General features: G+C 36.3%; 1 protein-coding gene across 1 annotated transcript in view; it reads right to left on the bottom strand.

The window, feature by feature from the left end:
- Window positions 1–3,428: 3,428 nt before the first annotated feature.
- The window catches only part of LOC114531890 (arf-GAP with Rho-GAP domain, ANK repeat and PH domain-containing protein 1-like), a 33,964-nt gene continuing 16,599 nt past the window's right edge, over window positions 3,429–20,793 (bottom strand). Inside the window, exons 22-44 of the mRNA XM_028553488.1 lie at window positions 20,661–20,728; window positions 17,806–17,895; window positions 17,277–17,333; window positions 16,480–16,571; window positions 15,438–15,507; window positions 15,163–15,253; window positions 14,861–14,938; window positions 14,453–14,584; window positions 13,833–13,941; window positions 13,360–13,444; window positions 12,650–12,733; window positions 12,539–12,568; window positions 10,575–10,628; window positions 10,022–10,099; window positions 9,443–9,551; window positions 8,868–8,995; window positions 7,753–7,887; window positions 7,418–7,500; window positions 7,145–7,195; window positions 7,002–7,065; window positions 6,332–6,400; window positions 5,562–5,588; window positions 3,429–4,683 (exon numbers count right to left, since the gene is read on the bottom strand). Of these exons, the coding sequence (XP_028409289.1) occupies window positions 4,597–4,683; window positions 5,562–5,588; window positions 6,332–6,400; window positions 7,002–7,065; window positions 7,145–7,195; window positions 7,418–7,500; window positions 7,753–7,887; window positions 8,868–8,995; window positions 9,443–9,551; window positions 10,022–10,099; window positions 10,575–10,628; window positions 12,539–12,568; window positions 12,650–12,733; window positions 13,360–13,444; window positions 13,833–13,941; window positions 14,453–14,584; window positions 14,861–14,938; window positions 15,163–15,253; window positions 15,438–15,507; window positions 16,480–16,571; window positions 17,277–17,333; window positions 17,806–17,895; window positions 20,661–20,728 (1,871 nt within the window). The 3' untranslated portion in view covers window positions 3,429–4,596. The remainder of the gene's footprint in view (window positions 4,684–5,561; window positions 5,589–6,331; window positions 6,401–7,001; window positions 7,066–7,144; window positions 7,196–7,417; window positions 7,501–7,752; window positions 7,888–8,867; window positions 8,996–9,442; window positions 9,552–10,021; window positions 10,100–10,574; window positions 10,629–12,538; window positions 12,569–12,649; window positions 12,734–13,359; window positions 13,445–13,832; window positions 13,942–14,452; window positions 14,585–14,860; window positions 14,939–15,162; window positions 15,254–15,437; window positions 15,508–16,479; window positions 16,572–17,276; window positions 17,334–17,805; window positions 17,896–20,660; window positions 20,729–20,793) is intronic.

Below are 20,793 nucleotides of genomic sequence, written 5' to 3'. Positions count from 1 at the left end.
AGGAGTAAAGAGGTTTAAATGAGTACAAAAAGACTTAAACATTTTATAAAGCGTTTTTTCACCTACACCCTCTTTCCTGCCCCCGGGAGCCGTGGCCGCCCAATTACTAAGTCTTTTTGTACTCATATACCCCTCATTCACCTTACCTATCCCCTGATTTCCCTAAAGATTAATTTTGATTTCCAAAGATTAACCGAGTACAAAGCTCCCCCGAGCAACATACCTACCATTGTTTGTTTATTTTACCGCCACGAGAAACGTACTATCCTGTTCTTGATACCTCGATCTTGCACTTCATAGGCCACGACTTTACCACAAGGCTATTTGGTGATTGTTAGAAGCTTACTCTAACTTATTCTCCATAACCTTACCATGTAATATTAGTAACGAAAAATTCCGTCTAAAACGAGATTCGAACCCGCCACTGCCGACACATGATATCAACATCTTGACCACTTGACTACAAGTTCTTCTGCTGAATGGTTATGGTTATTTAACTTACTTTATCCTTTTTTTATCGAAGTTCATAATGAAAAACGGTTATGGTAGGCTTTGAAAAAAGGAAAGCATTGCATTGTTGGAAGCCTACACCAACTTATTCTCCATAAACTTACCATGTAATATTAGTAACGAAAAATTCCATCTAAAACGTGATTCGAACCTTCGACTGCCGACACATGACTGTCATGACACCAACATCTTGACAAATTGACTAAAAGATCTTCTGCTGAACGGTTATGGTTATTTAACTTACTTCATCCTTTTCACAAAGTTCATAATGAAAAACGGTTATGGTAGGCTTTGAAAAAAGAATAGCATTGCCTTCACCACTAGATCAGCAGAACGTCTGGCGAATTACTACACTATTTTTTTTTACTCCACCTTTTTTCGAAGGATTTTACATAAAGTTTACTTTGATGATGATTTTTTTTGTTGTCTAAAACACGCAAAAATGAATCTCATTCGTAGCATTCACCTAATTATACTATCAACATTTATGCTGACGCTAAAATATCACAGATATGATCCATATCACCATATGGTCCATTGAGCAAACGAGTGGTCCATCAATTGGTCCATCCATTACCTCGCCCAGGTGAAGCTAATGGTTACGGTGAGATTGTTTTTTATTTTACTCTAATTTCGCAGGTCACAAAATTTGAGGAAAATGTTAATTTATATATTCAAAATTCGGAAATTAAAAAACTGCACTGTCTTTCATTAACTTCAAAGTTTCAGCAAAAATGGTAAGGGCTGTAGAATTCATTTTCAGCACGTTAAGATATTTCAGAAAATTTTCGAAAATTGTCAATTTTGGCTAAAATGGTAGGATTACGTATCCGTGATTATTTAGGACGAAATTATATTTTTGGATTTTTCATTGCTCAAAAACAAATATGCTCAAAAACGAAATAGATTAACTTCATTAATTTACGAATTTTTCAATATTCAAAAAACAAATCAAATGCGTTGAAAACGAAAAAAATTGTGCTACTAAACATTTTAATTAAGGCATTTTCAGCATGTTAACACATTTTAGAAAATTTTAGAAAATCATCAATTTTGAAAGTGAATAAACCACAAAATATCTATTCATAAAAGACATAATTTCAAATGGATAAACTGTCAAAAAGTCGCACGCCCAGGTGCGCGGCATGTGATTAAAGTTGTTATTTCCCATGAGATAACACGTTATCTCACTCTGCAGGGGATAACACGTTATCTCTCAACTGCAACCATCTGAACAAATATACCAAAGGATAAATTCGCTTCATGCAAAAAGTATCGCTAGTGGAAAAGCGGATTTAGGTCGTTTAAATTACAGCCGGAAAAATGAGAAAGCTCACGACCGAAAACTCACTTTCTTCACAGGAAATTTAATAACTTTAAGGGGCCTATATCTAGGGGCGCTCACCATTATACGGTAAAAAAGCCAGACCGGTTCTTTTATGTTTCATTGCAGAAAGATTACTGGTATTTTGGAGTGTTTCTCTAGTATATAACTGTATATTGTTATTTACCGTTACTTAATCAAACACAGAGGCTCGTACCTCGGCGGGAACGAGGTTATTTCATCGCTTTATTATCAGCAAAACATGCAGTCTATTCAAGATACGACCGTTTTGACCACTTTGGCCTCTTAGGAAAACGCCTTAGGTAACGCCCACCTCCTTGATTTTTCTCCCTGATATTCCATGTTTTGCCGTATTTTTCATTCGTATGGTGAAATATGCATTTCTCTTCTACTGATATATAGATGGTTTTTACCTCAACTGAGGCGAAAAACTGCGAGATGACATTTAACACTAGAGTGTATGCAATGCTGCCATACAAGCGGTTGTACACCAGTGTGCAGGTCCAACGTGGAGGAATGCACCCAAGTATTTGTTGCCACGGAATATCTTTCAGCATCATTTCGTTGCACGTCAAAAAATGTACTCATATATGTAATCAGGAAGGCTGCACAACATCCTGTCCAAAAGGTGCAGAGGAGTGCACGCAAGTATATATGCAATGCGAAGAACTGTGTGCTATCGTGTCATTCTTCGGAATGTAGCCAGGTTTGCAATATGGGTGCTTGTACTATGAAATGTGCCCCCGGTGTACAGGATTGACTCAGGCATGCAACAAAGGACGTGTTCAAAAAACCTCAGTTGGCGTTTGGTTAAAAGATACACAGTGTCGGCTGTGTCGTTCTGCTCGCTTCCTTTTTGGCACTTCTAGTACACTGGCGGTCAAAAAGAACTGCTCAAAACAAGTTAAAATGCTCTCAAATGAGCGTAACTGACCCTCTAACAATATATACGAGTAAATATAGACTAGGTTACATGCTAAACTATATGAAATATTAATATTTTGTTGACCCTCCTTTGGCCTTATAATTGATGACGGCCTTACACCGGCGTGGCATACTTTCTGTTAAGGTGGTAATCTTAATGGTCAAAAGAAATTCATCCTATGGACAGTCTTTAAAGCAACGCATAAATCATGGACGCTTAACGAATTCATTCCTTTCTTGCACTATCCCTTTCACATTGTCCCACAGATGTTCAATAGGGTTAAGGCCTTTTGACTGTGCATGCCAATCCATTTCTGTCACTTCCTCTTCCTGAAACCATTGTTTGACTATATCTTGGAAGTGTGGCAGGTTGCATTACATTATTGAAATATTGCTTGGAATAAGAGAATTATCCAAAATACCTATGAAGCTCTCTCCTATATTCGCTTCTTTTTTATGAATTTGTATCTGAACAGTTCTTTTTGACCGCTAGTGTACAATAAAATATAGATTGTTACGATTTCTGTTATATACGATAATAGCCACATTTGAGCAGTTCTTTTTGACCGCCAGTGTAGCACTACTTTGAAGTGTTTATAATATATAATTTAAAGTCTAACCGACCATGTTTTATTATACTTATATGTATACAGTTTTTGATTTCATGCATAATTATAATCGATGTGTAATATCCTAACCCTCAGTTAGACCTAATCTATGAATATGTTTTCCAATGAATATTTTAAGGATCAATAGAAGTCTCATCTGCATAAAATAGCTGTATAATTGAAACACACTAGTTACAAGTTGACATTATTTGCATATTGCTTTACTGGGCGTATAAAAAAATATGGTTTCTAATTTTCCCTGAAAAACTATTTTTTCTACATGACACTGGTAATTTTATCTACGGTTACAAACTGTACGATTTTCAACGCAAACAAGTTTTGAAACACACTAGTTACAAGTTAACATTATTTGCATTTGCTTTACCATGGGCGTATAAAAAAATATAGTTTTGAATTTTCCCTGAAAAACGATTTTTTCTACATGGCACTGGTAATTTTATCTACGGTTACAAACTTTACGATTTTTGAACGCAAAAAAGTTTTGAGGTGGCTCACAAGAGGTCTTTTGAGAAGACCTCAAATTAATTATTATATATACTTTTCATTGGGGTTAACATTGCACGCTTTTAATCACCCTAACACGATGGTCAGAGCTGACCAATTTTCTTCCCATTCAGACATAGAATCAAAGAATTTTTCCTATTGAACTTAATACTACATAAGACACCCGTTGACAACATACTAAATTGTATATAATAGCAAGGTTCATGTTTGACTTTCGGTCACTTCCACAACCACTACCATCGTGAAGACATGAACCAATCAAATGCGGGAAGTAGCTACAGGTTAAGTAGTTACAGTATATCAGGTTAACCAATCACCCACGAGAGGTAGTGAAAGTGGTAGTCCAAACTGAACCTGCATTATATTTGAAACGACGACGAAGAATACTTGTTCACAAAAGTAAACCGGCACACAGATTCAACCGACTAAAAGCAAGCATTCATCAAAGGTACCATGCACCGGTGCCCGGATGATTTTACGTTGGTGCTTGAAGAATGGTACTACATCCTCGGGTTTCTCAAGAACGGTCTCAGGCACCAGGTTAGAACGCTGGCTAAAAGTCAACAAATCGACCATGTCGAAACTTATTGTCGTATACTATTATTTTAAGAAGTTTATAAGAAACGAATTCATCCATATTTAAAACAGTTACTGGCTTTGTAGGCCACGATTCGTATACGTATTCTATCTTCTGACTGAATTTCTTAACTGTCTCTCTTTAAGTTCATTTAACATCACGCTCACACCACCTACCCTGTTGCTCGGTGCCCTCTGCAAAAATATAAAATTCAAAATTGACGAATAAAATATGAACTTATACCGATTCTAGGGTTTAAAGGGTCTTAAGTTCGAGTGGAATTATACTTACTTCAAATTCAAGCCAAGAACAGTTGAAGAAAAAAAGGGTCGACTATATATATATAGATCCGCCGGCAGGAATCGAAGCTACGCTTTTGCTATGCCGGTGCAATGCTCTTGCTCTTGCTTTTCCTGGCTTGAATTTGAAGCGTGTATAATTCCACTCGAACTTAAGACCTTTTAAACCCTAGAATTTACGTGCGTGAATCGAGTGAAGTGCCAAAAATCACAATTGATTTATATCGATTTTAGTTCGAAAATTGCTGATTGAGCAGTGAACTTCTGCAATTTAAACCAAACCTTTTACTGATTTACCTTAAATTAATGTATTATACTAAAATTATCCTTTTGTGCATGTTTCCATTTTCAATGCTCAATCCAAAAAGGAAACTAACGAGGTCTTTCTTTTAAAAATGGGGAATATAGGCTTCTACATAAGACCTAAAAACTGGTTATATAAGATATATACTATTTCAGAGACGACTAATTATGAGATAGACCACGTCTTTTTTGCGGCTCACTGTCTTGTCACCATGCATTATACAAAGTTACAAATGTGTAAAAAGAACATTACCAGCAGACAATTTTATAAAACACAAAGAAAAACATACTCCGAAGAAGAATGTTTTAGAATCACTCTGGTTTGGCAACGACTTTGAAAGTCGAAATATCACCGTAAAATACTTGTCTTGAGTTTACAACATGTGGTTCTTCGGAGTATGTTTATTCTTATATACAGTCTACATCCATGACTCCGACTGCCCAGTAAGTAGCAGAAAGGTATGACCTACCTGACGAGGAAGTGGAGGCTTGACAGCCTGTGAATAGAATATTATTTCGTTAAGACTGTACTATCTGATGCCTAAAGGCTCGTTTTTGCTGCAATTTTATGTGCGATTTTCTTCTTTTGATAGATGGGAACGAGTAATCAGTCACGAATGCTTAGATGTATAAAAGCCAGCCAATGTGTGACTAGTTTATTGCGTATTGAAACATAAAACAGAGCTCCTCATGACAAGAAATCGGCAACATTATTCCGAGTAAGTGAGGGTAGAAAGGGAGCGATAAAAGTAACTAAATCACTCGTCCACATGTATCAAAAGACGAAAATCACAGCAAATATTGCAAGTGTAAACGGCCCGTAAAATGCCAAAATAATCATTTGGAGTAAGATGACGTTTTTAAAAAATCGATCTTTGGTCCACCAAGGCCTGGCGAGGAAAGGGAACGCGTGCTATATTATAGTAGATAGGGCAAACTCAAAGAGGAAAGACTTTTATGGTCTGTTGAAAGGAATATATAAATACTTGTCCCCCCCCCCCAGGAAACCGACATAGGCGGAACATGAATTACAGCAGCTTAAGAGCTTGTTTACATGGAGCGAGTTATCACGGCTAGGCGAGGTGACAACTGCATATAATGAAAGAGCCGGAATAACTCGCTCCATGTAGACAGGCCTTAAATGAGCTGCAGATAAATTTTTCAGAAGATAAGTATTCGGAATCTCATATATAAATTGGAATTTCGATTTAAAGTTAAGGATATATCATGCAATCCTTACCAAAGCCTCCGCGTAATATCCAATTGGTTCTAGGGTAGGATCTGTCCACAAATCCGTTATTTGTGGATACTAAAATATAAAAATATAGCTGTATATAAGAAAAAGAACCAACTTAAGAAATATACTTGTCAATTTTAAGAACCAGATCTAACAACGCGGTTTTCTTTTTCTATTAATATATAAAATATAGAGTGTGTATTGCATGGGAAATGAAAATATTCTAAAAAATTATCAAAATATTTCTAGGCCAAAGCGGTGTGTGGCTAATAATTTAAAACAATTTTAAGTAAAAAATAAAAGAAATACGTAACAAGGTACGGACCTTGTTTAGCAATTATAGTTAATCACTGGGGAAATTAGATGTAAATCTAGTGTGGAGATTGTGTGTTTACCAACGATTGCAGGCTTTCACTCTGTGTGAATGAGAGAATCTACACAGACTCCTTATTATATTACTATATGGAAACAACCATAACACGGACTTTAAATTCTTTCCAGAGTATTGCACACACCAGCACACGTGCGATCATTGATTTCTCTTTCACTTCCATGTTGTCTCTATGTTACTATATGGTTTGAAGGCTGCAATGTTTTCTTTTGCGTTTGCATGCCTCGACGTGGACATCGATCGGCATGCAATCTATTACAATTGGGACTTCAGCGATCTCACCTTTAACTTTAAAAACATGTGTATCCATCTATACAGCTCCCTTTCGTCGTCAAAGCACACATATCTAAAATATGTAAAGTATATAACTCAGCACAGTTCAAAATTTTACCATCACCGCCTTCGAACACACTTATGTTATCTACCTGTAAAGACACTGTCCATCTTTTGCTATTCGGACGATTGTAAAACCATATCTGCGTGAAAAAATAACTTAGTATGCGAACGAGAAGAACAACTAGAGTATTGGCCAAAAAGTAATGTTTTGTAAGTAGAAAGTATTAAGATCTGAAGTCTCGTTTTATAAATCTACATATTTTGTTCTACAAACGTCTTGAAATTAATAAAGTTCCTTCCTTTTTTATTTACCAGCGTATTCGTAGAAAGCACCAACTTAAGTATTCGTAGAAAACACCTACCCAGTATATGGTTTCTTATCCTTCTCCACACCAATATATAGTGTTGTTTCCGATAAGGGCCAGCTGTCTTGCTCATCTTTGCTCTGTAAACCAAGGCATTCAACACAACATCATAATATAGCAATAGACTTCAGTTGCATGAAATAAAACTGTGTCACAATATATTGTGAGAATCAGACAAAGATTTTTAGAAGATTATACAAGGTAATAGTTCTGAAATTACCATAACGATTGGCAAATTGCGATACATATTACCAACCCGCCGCCCTTCCCCTAGCTCCATAATGTAAATGGTTTACAATGGTATGCAGAAATGGTTTTTCAAACAAATCTACCTCAGCACTCTTATGCACTGTCAGAATTCCTTTTTCGAGCTTCATAAAATATCTTTTCCATTTCTCCTTTTTTTTCCCCTCTTTCATTGTTTGACAGTAAATCCCGATGCTAGGAGACGTATCATTTTGGAGTCCCTGGTTTTATAGAAAATACATTTATTTATTTATTTACGAACTTTGTCGATCCGTACATGTAAAATATTGGACCAGGAACTGGTCCCTAATCGCTGCCAATCTTGTTGCTGTTGTTGTTGTCGTTATTATGTTAGGGGGGGGACGCTCTTCCAAGCCCGAAAACTATCCGAACACGAGAGAAACTTGCTGGGCTAACAGCCTCGCGAGGTTTTTAGCTCAGGTAATAGCTCTCGTGTGCGGCGGGCTGTTTAAGGCACTGGCATTCATGATTATCCGATCGGAATAAAATTTGGCACAATACAGGGTGTGTAAAAGAACTGCAACATTTAATCATTCCCAGGGGCCTACGATCTTTTGTTATTGAATAGAAGCGAACTTATATGAATATTTTAAGAGTTGCAGTTTTTTACACACCCTGTAATTCTAAGCAATATTCTACATCGGTTGACGATTTTCGATTTTATAGTTTTAACTTTGGAAGCAATTAAGTTGCAAACAAGTTCAGTCAAAACTGTAGCATTTGTAGCAAGTTTGTAGCAAGTAATATGTATAATCATTGGCATTCAGCAAATATAGCAGTAAACGCAAACGATCAGAAAGTCATTGAATAGTCTATTGTGTTATCACATTTAATGTAAAGTTTCTCAAGAATGTGGACGACTAATATTTTGTTTATCAAGTCATAATCTTGAAGCTCTTGAGCGTTTAAAAATTTGCACAAGATCGGAACTCGGTCACGCAGTTTCTGTTCCACTATAGTACGATCGGATGGTATTTGTATATATACTACATCAAAGCGATTTGCTGCACTCAGAAACACAAGGCCCGTTTACACGTGTGCAATTTTTGCTGCGATTTTCTCCTTTTGAAAGATATGAACGAGTGCATATGCGATACGATATGCATATCAGAGCATTCGTAATTCCGATCACCTGTGAATTCGTGCGGCATGGTTGAAGAAAAGTGTTTTCTATACTTACGTGTGCTTTAAATTTGTCTTCAAGATAGTTTTCCTTTACGACCAAACGGCTACCCTTGCTAAGTTGCGTGTATTTTCCAGTCTCTATGACCGTGTCCAGTACTTTCTCCAAAGCGGGAAATGGTCGTTCTAAAAATAACAATTTTTTTGGTTGGCTTCATTTTGACGAATCGAAAATCGAAAATTGGGAGGGGGGATTTTCATATTCATATATCCTGTTCCACCCGTCGGATTTCTTTTAAAAAGGCGTATACGAACGAAGGAAACTCGTCGGGCAGAAAGAATACATGAATATGAACCCACCAACCCAAATTATTATCTAGTTTCGCATCTTATTTTGGCCCTGTCCACGATCACAAAAAACGAATGTACTTTCAGGAAAATGTACAGCGGTCGAATGGTATTTAAAAAAAGCGAATTGTTGACTGGATATTTTACGTCATTAGGTCACATGCTTGAAATGCTGCGAGTCTTTTTTGTAATTGATATCATTATTGATTTTGTGATCTTTGTATCTTTACAGGAAACGGAATGGCAGTCGTATAAATTCTCTTCTTTCCTGACATAAGTTCATACCTATTTCTTCATTCACGGTTTGAAACAACACCCAGTTCAAATCTGGTGGCATAGCTTTTTTCGATGTCAATTCTTGACAAATTTTACTGGCAGTTGTGTCTGAATACACCTGAAGAAAAACATATCGTATTAGAAATCCTTACGTGCACTTGCATTCAGAAAGCTCACTCTCACACGCACGTTAACTAACGACTGAGTCGACTTGTTCCGCCTGCAGATTAAATGAAATTAGATGAAATTGGCGAAAGACGTTCATTACGGATAGCTCCTCGAACATTCATTGCTTTACAGGGTTTCAAAGTTTGTGAAAGGTTTATAAGGTTCAGCAAATGTGCATTTAAAGGCATTAAAAAATTCACCAATATACGGATTTTGAAATGTCTTCTTTTATACACCCTGTATTTGTTGAAAAGATATTAGCTGGAAAAAGGGTTTTCTTTTCGGCTGTGAGACGCAGAAAATATAGCCTTGCATAACATGCAAATTTTGCAAAACATTTTTTGTCTTCGGGGAGAGAGAAAGTGTGATTGTGCATACTGGCCTCTCGTGCAAATCCTGAAATCACAATGCAGGCCTTACCGTAATTCGGCAGCTGTCACTATCAGCAATGGGGGTGTATATATCCAACGTTAATGAATTGAACTCGCATAAATTGCTCTAAAAAGTAAAAATAACAGAAAGTTGATCAGATACGACGATACTACGAACTACTTGTTTGTAAGAGTGATCCTTATCATGGTTAACTTGTAGTTATGAGATATTAGTCAGAATATTATTGCGTACACTTGTAGTTCCTTTATTATACATAGAAGTCTAACTTGTATTTGAAAGACAATATATTTAGATATTTTTGCATGTAGTTCGCCATCTTTGTTGGATAACTGCAAATTCATGGCTTTTTGTCTAATGTGTTTGTCTTTACGGTCAACGATCGCACCGGCAAAAACAATAGAAAGGGACTTCATGGTACTAATAACCATCAGTTATCGCTCCAGTTTTTTTAGAGCTCACCATTTGTACTATACCGACAAATACTAACTGGTTATTGGGATACAATTAAATAAACAATCCAGCGATTCAAGTGTCTACTATTTCACAATACTATAATTATGTCCTGTAATAGCAGACATACTTTTGAAGTTATTGAAGATAGTTGAGACAACTTGCTCATAGCCTCCGCGATTTTCTAAATGAAAAAAAGAAAAAGTGTCACAGCAATAACTACAAGTACAATTACAATTATGGTTCTAACACATTCTGATAACTTGAAAATCTTGACTAGTACAAGAGGTGGTAAAAAAAGTAGCCTCCGTTCAGTAAAAGTCCTAGTAAAAGTACCTGCTTTAGTTGTTTGAATTATATGAGAAGAAGGCACTAACAAATCATGTCCGTTTGTTTATATTGCGGTACTTTCACTTAAATAAAAGCTTGATTTTCAATGTTTTACCTTGAATTTTTCCGTTATTAAGGAAGACTATCTGATTGATCAGTGATAAAACAATTTCTATGTCACACTCAATGAGAGATTGTGAGTGAGATTTCTTCTATACAGGCATAAGTAATTGGCCACAATTTTAACTAGGGATCCAAGGATAGTGCAAAGTTTCCATGCCCTGTAAGCAACCACACGTTTGTCCCAACAGAAACATTTTGACATATGCCAGTAAGATATAATGAACGAGATTAAACATTTTAAATCAAAAGGAAATTACTCAAAGTACTGAAGTTAGTGAAGTCACGTTAGTCGCAGCATAGGCAGCCCTATAGCGAATGGTTTTATTTGATTTAAAAATGTACACTTTCATGAAATTCACACATATGTCATTTATTTACATGCTAATATACTTTTGTTACTTACAACAGGCCTGTTTTTGTTCTCGCTGTTGTGACAGCCAATTAGATAACAAATTCGTCATTTTCAAACGTTCTCAAAAGTCAACAGCGCGGGTCCAGCATCGGCCCATTCAATATAGTCAGTGTATAGTAAAATTATCGTAGATTTCATTTCTCTTGTTATTTTAGCTGAGTTTTAGGGATGAGTATTCAATATTCAATATTGTGATTGAAGTTGCCTATCTTAGGATATATTTTAGTTGCTCATGTAAACCGGGCACGATTTTTCTCAGTTTAGTCTCTTTTCTTCGTCAAACAACTGTGACTACATTCACTACATTTATATGATGGCAACAATTTATCCGTCATTTCATAAGAACAGCCAAAATAGTTGCGTTGTAAATAATATAAATAAACCGCATTGCATATTATATCTATGATGTGGAACGTCGACGCGTAAATTGATATAAAACAATATACTTATAATCAATACTGTAAACCGCCAAAATGATTTAATTACTGCACAAAATCTCGGTTTTGTATTGTATCATTTTATGTACTGTATGCAGAATATCAGGACCGACTTGCTATTGACATAATATATATTCGTGTAAGAGATCAATCAAATTATCAATACATAAACAACACAGCGTCATTTCTTCCTACCTCTTAGCTCTATTTATGGAATAAACCTTCCAAATTATACTTGTGTTGAATTGAATGCTCGTAATTCATAACATATGTCGATAAATTGCGTAGATTCTCAAAGAATTGCTCGATTTTTACGCCCGAATGTTTTGAAGCAATGCTCGTCGCTCCTGGCTTCTTTACATTTTGATTTGCGAATTGCGAATAATATTCAAGGCTCGACGGCGCATGCGCAGTTGCGACGTATAAGAAAAAATCGGGCGTTCCGGGGGCAAATCTGTTTAAAACAAAATTCAAACCACGGAAAAGCAATGCTTCAAAATTTACAGTGACGGTCAAAATTCATCAATTTTTGGTGAACTTAGCAAATTAAAGTGATAGTGCATTAATAAATAAAGCAAGTTAAACTGATTTAAAAACTTTAAATTACAGATCATGTACAAAAAGTTACTAAAGGCATAAATCAACCTACCCCCCGGAAAGTTTACACTATGACTGTATGAATGACTGATGTGAATTTCCCTACTCATCACAATACTGCAAAGTTTCTTTGAAACTTTGCACTAAAAACAGCGGAGAAATTCTTCAAGCAGTTGTTAATTTAATTAAGCATACCTGATCTTTCAACATCTCATCGTCACCAACCTGGGGTAAAAATCGAACGAAATATTATTGAACAATGTTCATAGATTCATAGAAAGAGCAAACAAAAACGCTTATACTTACATCAAACAACCATTTGTAGTACGTGATAAAATCACCGATTACGGTAAATTCCTGATTGATCGTGCTGGTATCCATGGCTCCCATCTTTGTAAGGTGAAAATAAAAATCGTAGTATTGCAATACTCGTTAAGAGCTTGGCAAATCGCGAGAAACAGATAAAACACAAAAATTCATTTAGCATCGGTTTCGTAGACTGGATTTTAGTGAATTTACCTATTTTAATGCCTCAAAGTCGTATTTGGCTTAAAAATCAGTTTCGAACCAAGACATATAACATGATACTATAATTGTCATATATCAACTCTCTTAGCACCAACCGGTTGTACGAAGCCTGAACAACGCTATTCATCGGATAGTCATTTCATTCCAGCGTAGTAAAAATGCTCGAAAGCAATAAAACTATAGCTATTTACCAAACAATTGGTCAAGGGAGAATGCATGCACGTAAATAATGCTAAAGCTACAATTTTAGAGTGAGCTAAAAATGAAAATCCAGCAGCCCTGTTTTCCTACAGCCAGTTAATTTTCAAAAATGTGAAGCATTTAAATCGCATTTCAAAATGTTAAACTTATTCTCAATGTAAAATTTACGGTAACTTCATGAAGTATCGATACTGCAAAGAGGAATTATTTATCAAGGAAAACTGTAAAAATAAATCGATAGAATATATAAAGGATATTACTGAGATGTATGGTAAAAGAATACGCACCTCTGCGTTTGACATGAGCGTTGGCCCAAATATGAGGGAAATATTTTCCAGCTTCATTTTGTTTTGTTGCGAGTGCGAGGACACTCTGAAAAGATAAAAAACACAAGAAAATGACGGTTTTTATATAACATATATCTAACTGAATCGCAGCGATCTTAAATAGTAGTATCTCCGTCTTCACAGTAAGTGCCTAGCTGGGTCTGTTCACACGATCCAATTTTGTCGGATCCAGTTTGCCAGTTAGCTCCTGTTATATACGTTTTATAGTCTGCTTGTTGACTTAATTGTAGTGTACATATATGGGCTGCAAATCAACTAAAGCCATTGCAATATTGCTTTACCAATAACAGACTACATTCCGTAAGTCAGAAATGAAATCGATCGGAAAAAACTGAATCGTGCTAACCTGTAGAGAAGTAGTATTTTGTTTTACAAGATATCGCGGTTGAGAAAAAAAAGATCAAGCACAATACCTCATTAAGTGATTAATCACAGCCTTCAAGGTGGTTCGGTTCACCTCAGCTAACCGAGCAAGACTATCTTTGTACATATGCAACTTCTCGTTATGATCTGGCGATAAACCTATACATGAAACGAAAAAATAGGTTTGCATAGCGTACATGTAACTGCGCATCATTTATTTTCTTTCGAGACGTGGAGACTAAATGACACTCCTAGCCATGCTGTACAACAATCGGAATTTAATTTGATGAAATATATTAGAAAATTCTATTTGCAAAGTGGTCATTGAATTACTTAATTTGCTTAGTATAGTTAGAGGGCGGGAAAAGCATATACCCTGTAGTGAGCAACCAAAACAAAAGCTCTATTTACACTACTCAATTTATTGGTGTGGCATAGTTGGTTTTGTATTGGTAGCCTGGGCATGGGCAATCTTGGGTATAGGTACCAAATTTAGCTGTGGTGCGCCAATAAAGCGTGGTACCAACAGGCTAAAATATCATCTTAGTATAAGTATAATTTACACAAATAAATAAATAATTGCTCCAACAGCCACTTAACGATCTCCCATGGTCAGTGCTACCATGCTCTGAGCTGAAATGTAGTCTGTGGAAAAAGACAAGCAACATACTTGCAGTGATAAAGTGTGCGTAGGCGTCTTCCGTCATTAACGGATCTGGTAGTTCACGAAAATATTCCTTCAGAAGTCCAGCGACATCGTGAGCCTCGTACTCTTCACGAGAAATCATCACTGATTCGGCGTCTAAGAAAATTAAAGTCGAGTCTCGTTGAAGGTTCGCATCATGCAGTGAGAACTCAATGCAATTTCTTAGTCTTGAAGAATTCTACTACGTATTTCATTGCCACTTCGGAATGTTCATTACAAAATTGCAAAAATTCATGTCAAAACATCAAATGATTCACAGTAATGTAACAATGCTCAATCCGACTGAAACTGATTGGAATATTGTCAGCTAGTCAACCAGTCCTGGCATAAATAATCGGAGCGAGTCAAATGCAAAATCATAAACTTAATTACCTTGGTTGAACAGTTTCTTTAAAATTTTAATTTTTGCCTTGTTTCCGTTTTTGCGGTAAATTCCTTCTGCATCGAGACCTGAAAAACAACAAAGAAAATAAATCGCAGTGGCTTAGTGGTCTTACATGTCACGTAAGTTATATTGGGCAAGAGAACCAAAATTGTTATTTTTTATGTTGTGGCATTTGAGCAAGTCATAGCCCCCACCCTCTTCCAGTATTCAACAAACGCACTTTGTTAGCTGAATTTATGAAATGTTGATCGGGACACAAGAGTCTGTGGGAAGAAGAGAGAAAATTTACCGTGCGTTTCCACAAATTGAAGTGTCTTTGCGACCAAGTGCGGTATGCCGTCGGAACCAAGTTCTTGGCATTCGAGAGGAACACTAAATACCTGGATAATTACGAGAGAACCATCTAAGTAAGAACCAACTATAGCAGTCTAAAATCTTCGTTATATAAATATGAAGATAGGCCCGTATCCATGCAGCGCTAGCCAGAAACCCACCACCAAAAACTTCTATCATCTCTTGGTAATAAAATTGTTGATAACTAGCTGTAAGCATGCATGGCCAAACCTGTTTGTTTCGGAGGGCTGTGTACCAACCAAATGCGTCTGCCTTCGTATCTGCTCTTAAATTGTACGTCCTGCAAAAAATCGTTTAATATTACATTCAATGTGGTGTATGCGTTTCATGTATTCCACTAATTGCCCGCCTAAAAGGTTGTTAACATGATCCCGGTTAACGAAATTGAACGCATGTAATGATTTTGAAGCAACAACAGCTAGTCCTTGTGAAACAGAACAGCACATGCTGCTATTCATAGGATGGACTGGATGTTAGTAAATTTACTTATTTTAATGCCTCAAAGTCGTATTAGGCTTAATTCATGTAATCGGTTGAAGTGCAAAAGTCGTAGCTCGTTTTCTCCGCTGAAGTATGTCAAACTTTTTTTTTGAGTAAGCTTGAGTGAATCGATAACGTACGCGACTGTTTTACCACAGAAATACATAAATAAAAGTAAAGACAAGCTTCGATCTCACAAAAATCGATACCGAACGTTTCACATGGGAACCAGTAAACTAAAACACGTATAAAAGGTCATCTTCTCAGTAGTTCGATATGTTCGGTGAGGGTAAGCAAAAGATGCCAGAAATCGAAGCTATTCTTATAACCATCACGTCCGGTTCCCTATTAGCTCTGTGCCAACATTATATCACAGTTAATAGATAACAAATGGTTTTGGATCCAAAAAATGGTTCCTTTCTCGTCACGTGTCTATGTATTTTAACCAAATTTACCAATGGCATTCATTTTGCTAAGCTCCTCAACCTTGACTTGAAAAATATGTAATTATAAGATTGTTATTGCTTTATCTGTGCAAAACACAACAGACATGTGATGAGAAAGGGACAATTTTTTGCCTAAATGTACCTCAATATAGTTAATGAGTTGTATTGTAGTTTTATGTGGTCTCCAAACCATGTGTATTCTATTAATTACATTAACTCTTTGGAAAGCAGTGATCCGCAAACCTCAAATTGGCTTGGTCGTGCAGGTGAGTGGGGAAAACAAAAAAGTTTAAAAGTAATATATATACAGCCAACATTTCTCTTACCTCTCTGCAGTAACAATGTCTAATAAATATGAATCGTTGTATGTATATTCTTCAACGTCCTTCAGTTTGATTAAGCTATGGCCATCTTTATCCTAAGATGCAAAAGGCGAAACAGTTGTTTAAATAAGACCCAGAAAATTTGAAATTGCGATTACTAAAAAATGGATATATGGGGTGGAGTGGAACAAAGTGAGAGGTGAGGTAAAACAAAAATGAGGAAATGAAAGTTGGATAAGGAAAATGAACAACATAAATATTTTCAACACAAGGATCGTTAGCATCGATCCAGTGACGGACGAAATATTTCTGGTCGAAAACCACATCCTGGTAATTAGATGGACTTTCTCATCGGCGCATGAATTTCAATTCACTTTGTTTTTCATTCAATTGGGCAAATTCATGATCACTAAATTTAATTAGGTCCTTTCTTGAGAGGCATCACTCGAAAGCTAACTATAAGTGCTCTTTAATACTATACATAAAGGATTAAATTATCAAATTCAGAAGCACTAAGGGAATTTCCCATATATGAATGTGCATGCATCTATTTCATAACAAACACTTCTTCTCATTTGTAATAGTGTAGAAATTATTTAGGAGGGCATGGGCAAACAATAGAAATTCTTCTCCGAACAGTACAGAAATCATCAAAGCTGCGTATAGCTGCATGCATGCATATCATATGAACATAATTTGGTACCTGGTTGATAAAAATGTGAAAGCACTGTTGAAAATTGCAGAGATTACTTGGGGATTTGTGCAACCCTTATAAATTTAAAGCAAAACTACCGGCTTACCCCTTTGTCGTACCACAATTCGCGCCCTTTTAACATGAAATATCTCTTTCGCCAAACCTGCAACAGGAAAAAGAAAGAATTCAAAACGGCAAGGTGCCATGCAGCAAAAACATATCCCAGTGCGTTTGTAGGAGTATTTATATACCATTAAAATCAATAGGTATTGATATAGCTATAGTGAACAGTCTACCAGCAGATCTAAAAACCTGTGGCTCGCTTAACTCTTTCAGAGTTAGCATTCGTAATTATTATGTTTCTAAGTTAACTTCTTACAGCCCTCCTGGCTTTACTTAGAATTATAAGTTATAATCTCAAATAAGTGTTATTTGTGTAATGTAAAGTCCAGTTATAATGTTGGGGTCAGGTGTCAATTGGGACGCAAGTCCTGTTCCTTTCCTCTGTCACACTTATAGCTGTATATAGCCCTTCAGATCTAATACACGTAATTCACATCCCCTCCCCAGTCTTCGCCACCCAGCTCTGGGGTTGCCTTATCTGTCATCATGCATTCAATCTGATCAAAACTTACTGCAGCAGTTGGTGCTTTCTTGTGCAGGAAGCCCTCCTTCTCATAGACGATAGGTACAGTAGCGACCACGGGTTCATGTGTGGTGTTTACCTACAATGAACAAGACATATGATTCGTTAAACAGTGTGACTTTATACTTGTTGACTGAAACCAGCTGAAAATTTAAAATATATAATAAATAACTTACACCTGCTTGTATTCTCATTGAAATTCACTCAAAATCAAACTAATATTGGCATCGAGTGGGAGATCCTGACGGTGAAAATACCGTTTGATTTTGAGTGAATTTCAATGAGATTTATTTACAAGTTTGATTTATAATGGTTTGCCTTAAATCTTGAATTTTAAACGATCTATTAGAAACAGGCGATAGTTATTATAGATAGATAGCTATTTTCAGACTATACACAATGCAAAACACGATTATCCTATTAAAAATTTCAAGGAAGAATGTCACTAGGTGGCAAGGTTATGCCAAACATCAAAATCATGTTTTTGATCAAAATGGCAATTTTTGTTTTCAATTTTATTCCGAAAAAGTGAAAATTCGATTGTATCTTTTGTAAAACACGTAAGTAGTTTTGTAAAGTGCATGTGGACAGTCCACAATTCGTTGAATTTGGCAGCCCAATTTTCATGTCGAAAGTTTCTCCTGAGCATCAAAAGCATTCTTGTAACTACATCTTTCTTCCTCGTCGTCTGGCCACCGATTTTAGCTGGATAAAAATTCTGCTGCACGCTACGAGCCCATTCACATACGAGTCTAAGAGACTAGTTGTCGTCTCATGCAAAATGTTCCACAGTGCACGCATGTAACCATGCAGACTCTAGCGCATTCGTCGCCTTGTGTCACAAGACCTTAAGATTGTTGAAAACGACTAATGTACACTAGCGTTTTGTGCTAAGCTACCAGAGATTCAATCGCTGAGTTTATCTACATTGTATTTCGTTTTTTCGACAAAGTAAAACAAACCCAGCGTGGTTCACTGTAATTTCGGTATCACATTTCAATACGTAATGTCTAATGAACAAAAAGGTTGAGAATTCGGTTCAACCGTTCCGCATTTCGGAGCACGGTTTCTCGCAAATAATCACTATCTTGCGAGAAGTGCAAGAAAGTGCGCTCTACATGCATGCAGTCAGGCGACATTTCTAAGTTAAAATCACGTACTATATATGTATGCATGGGGAAACCAGAAATGTACATATTGTGCATGACAATTAACTATTTTCCGAGCAATGCCTTGGTGCAATGCCTTTAATTTGTTTTGCACGGGTAATTTCTTTCGTTCAACTTACATCGTCCGCGCTGGCCACCCTGATCCGAGGCCAGGTTACGTGAAATTGGGTAAATTGGGATGATAAATTTCCGTCGAAAGACAAGAAGCGTCGCAGAGTCATATCTATGTAGTCCATTCATAACAACCTTTGTAACCACTTAATTCCACAGGAGACCTTCAATTTTGACTATGTTTTTTCCAATCTCCATCTTTTTCGCTCTCCTCAGGTCGTACCACGACATTTTCATCGCGTATTTTTCATCAGAACAGAAGGTTTTTGGCTTATGTCATTTCATAATTTCCCGAAGTCTTTAGGACTTTCATTTGCGATTGTTTGCATTAGTAAACGTATACACCGCACCCCCTGCCAAGCTGGTGCACATGCATGCATGCATGTGAACTGTGATGTTGCCAAATGTTGACTTAAAATATCTTCTTTTGGTTTTAAGTCTATATATAACACGTACCATAATTTTTCGCTAAGCCGAACTCGTGTTACAGAAAAAGTGTCAAAAGGGCAAATTTCAAAATATAAAATTGTTGACGTTTTCAGTTTTCACTGTAGTGCCCGGTCAACATTAAAGTTTTGTTCCTGTGGTTTTGCATGCATCAAGATAAATTGAGACTAATAGCAATTTGCATTGTATATCGACTAATCACTAATTTATAGCTAAAAAAGTATCGTCAAAATAAAAAGCGCGCTAAAGATATTAAAATTGAAAAGTTTAGTTGTTAATGTTGTATAGTCTACAAATGTACGCAGAAACATGTCGCTTTATGCAATTTTCGCGAACTTTGTATACTAGAACACCAGCGGAAATTGTTACCACAACTCTCATATCGAAAATGGCATAGCAATTTCCGCACGCGATGAAAAAGGGTGCATGATTTGCATGCAAGGCCATATTCACCGCATTTAAGATTCCCAAAACTTTACTAAAACTTTACAAAACTATTTCACTAAAATTAGCATGTGCTTAATGTGGTTGTTATTGAGTATTAATTTGCATCTCTTTGATTGTTAAAAAATGGCCTTCAATACAAATTGTCAATCTGACATGGTTTTTCCATTTTCACAATTCCGAAGAACGTGTATTATAATATATAGCTATTCACTTTATATGAGCCATAACGCAATCTGATTGGCTCAGCTACTCACTTTGTATATCGGCTCTTCGGTGAGTAATAACAGCAGCCAGTAGTGCAGTGAGAATATGTGATTTGAATTTAATCAGTCATATATACGACTCCCACTTGGGCCGACAAGTCGAAGGACGATATATCTTAAGTAGTGCCAACACGTGAAACAGTACATTAGGTTGCTCATTAAAAACACTACCCAATAATATTATACACTAAAGCTATTCTGTTAAAAACAATTGTAAAAGCAACTAATTTGAAATCGGTTGTCTCAGATTTACCCCCTCTTGATCAATTCTATTTCGTTAAAACAACCAAAAAATTCGCTGTTTTAACCAAGTTTTTAGTTAAGCTTTTAAGGTGACCAATCCTAAATGAATAAACTGTTTTACAGTGTACACTAGCTGCTACAGCACCAGAAAAATCAAGACTAACCTCAAATACGGTTTCGTAAGTGTTATCATCATTGTTTAATGGCTCAGGCGTGTGCACAGGCTCCAGTTCTGAAAAATTAAAACGAAACGGTAGGGCTCAGACCATCCCAATAAATATTTTTGAAAAAATAAAA

This window comes from Dendronephthya gigantea, unplaced genomic scaffold (genome assembly GCF_004324835.1).
Source record: "Dendronephthya gigantea isolate DGI-Jeju-01 unplaced genomic scaffold, DenGig_1.0 000076F, whole genome shotgun sequence".
Classification (NCBI taxonomy): Eukaryota; Metazoa; Cnidaria; class Anthozoa; order Malacalcyonacea; family Nephtheidae; genus Dendronephthya; species Dendronephthya gigantea.
This window is presented reverse-complemented; position numbering and strand designations above follow the sequence as displayed.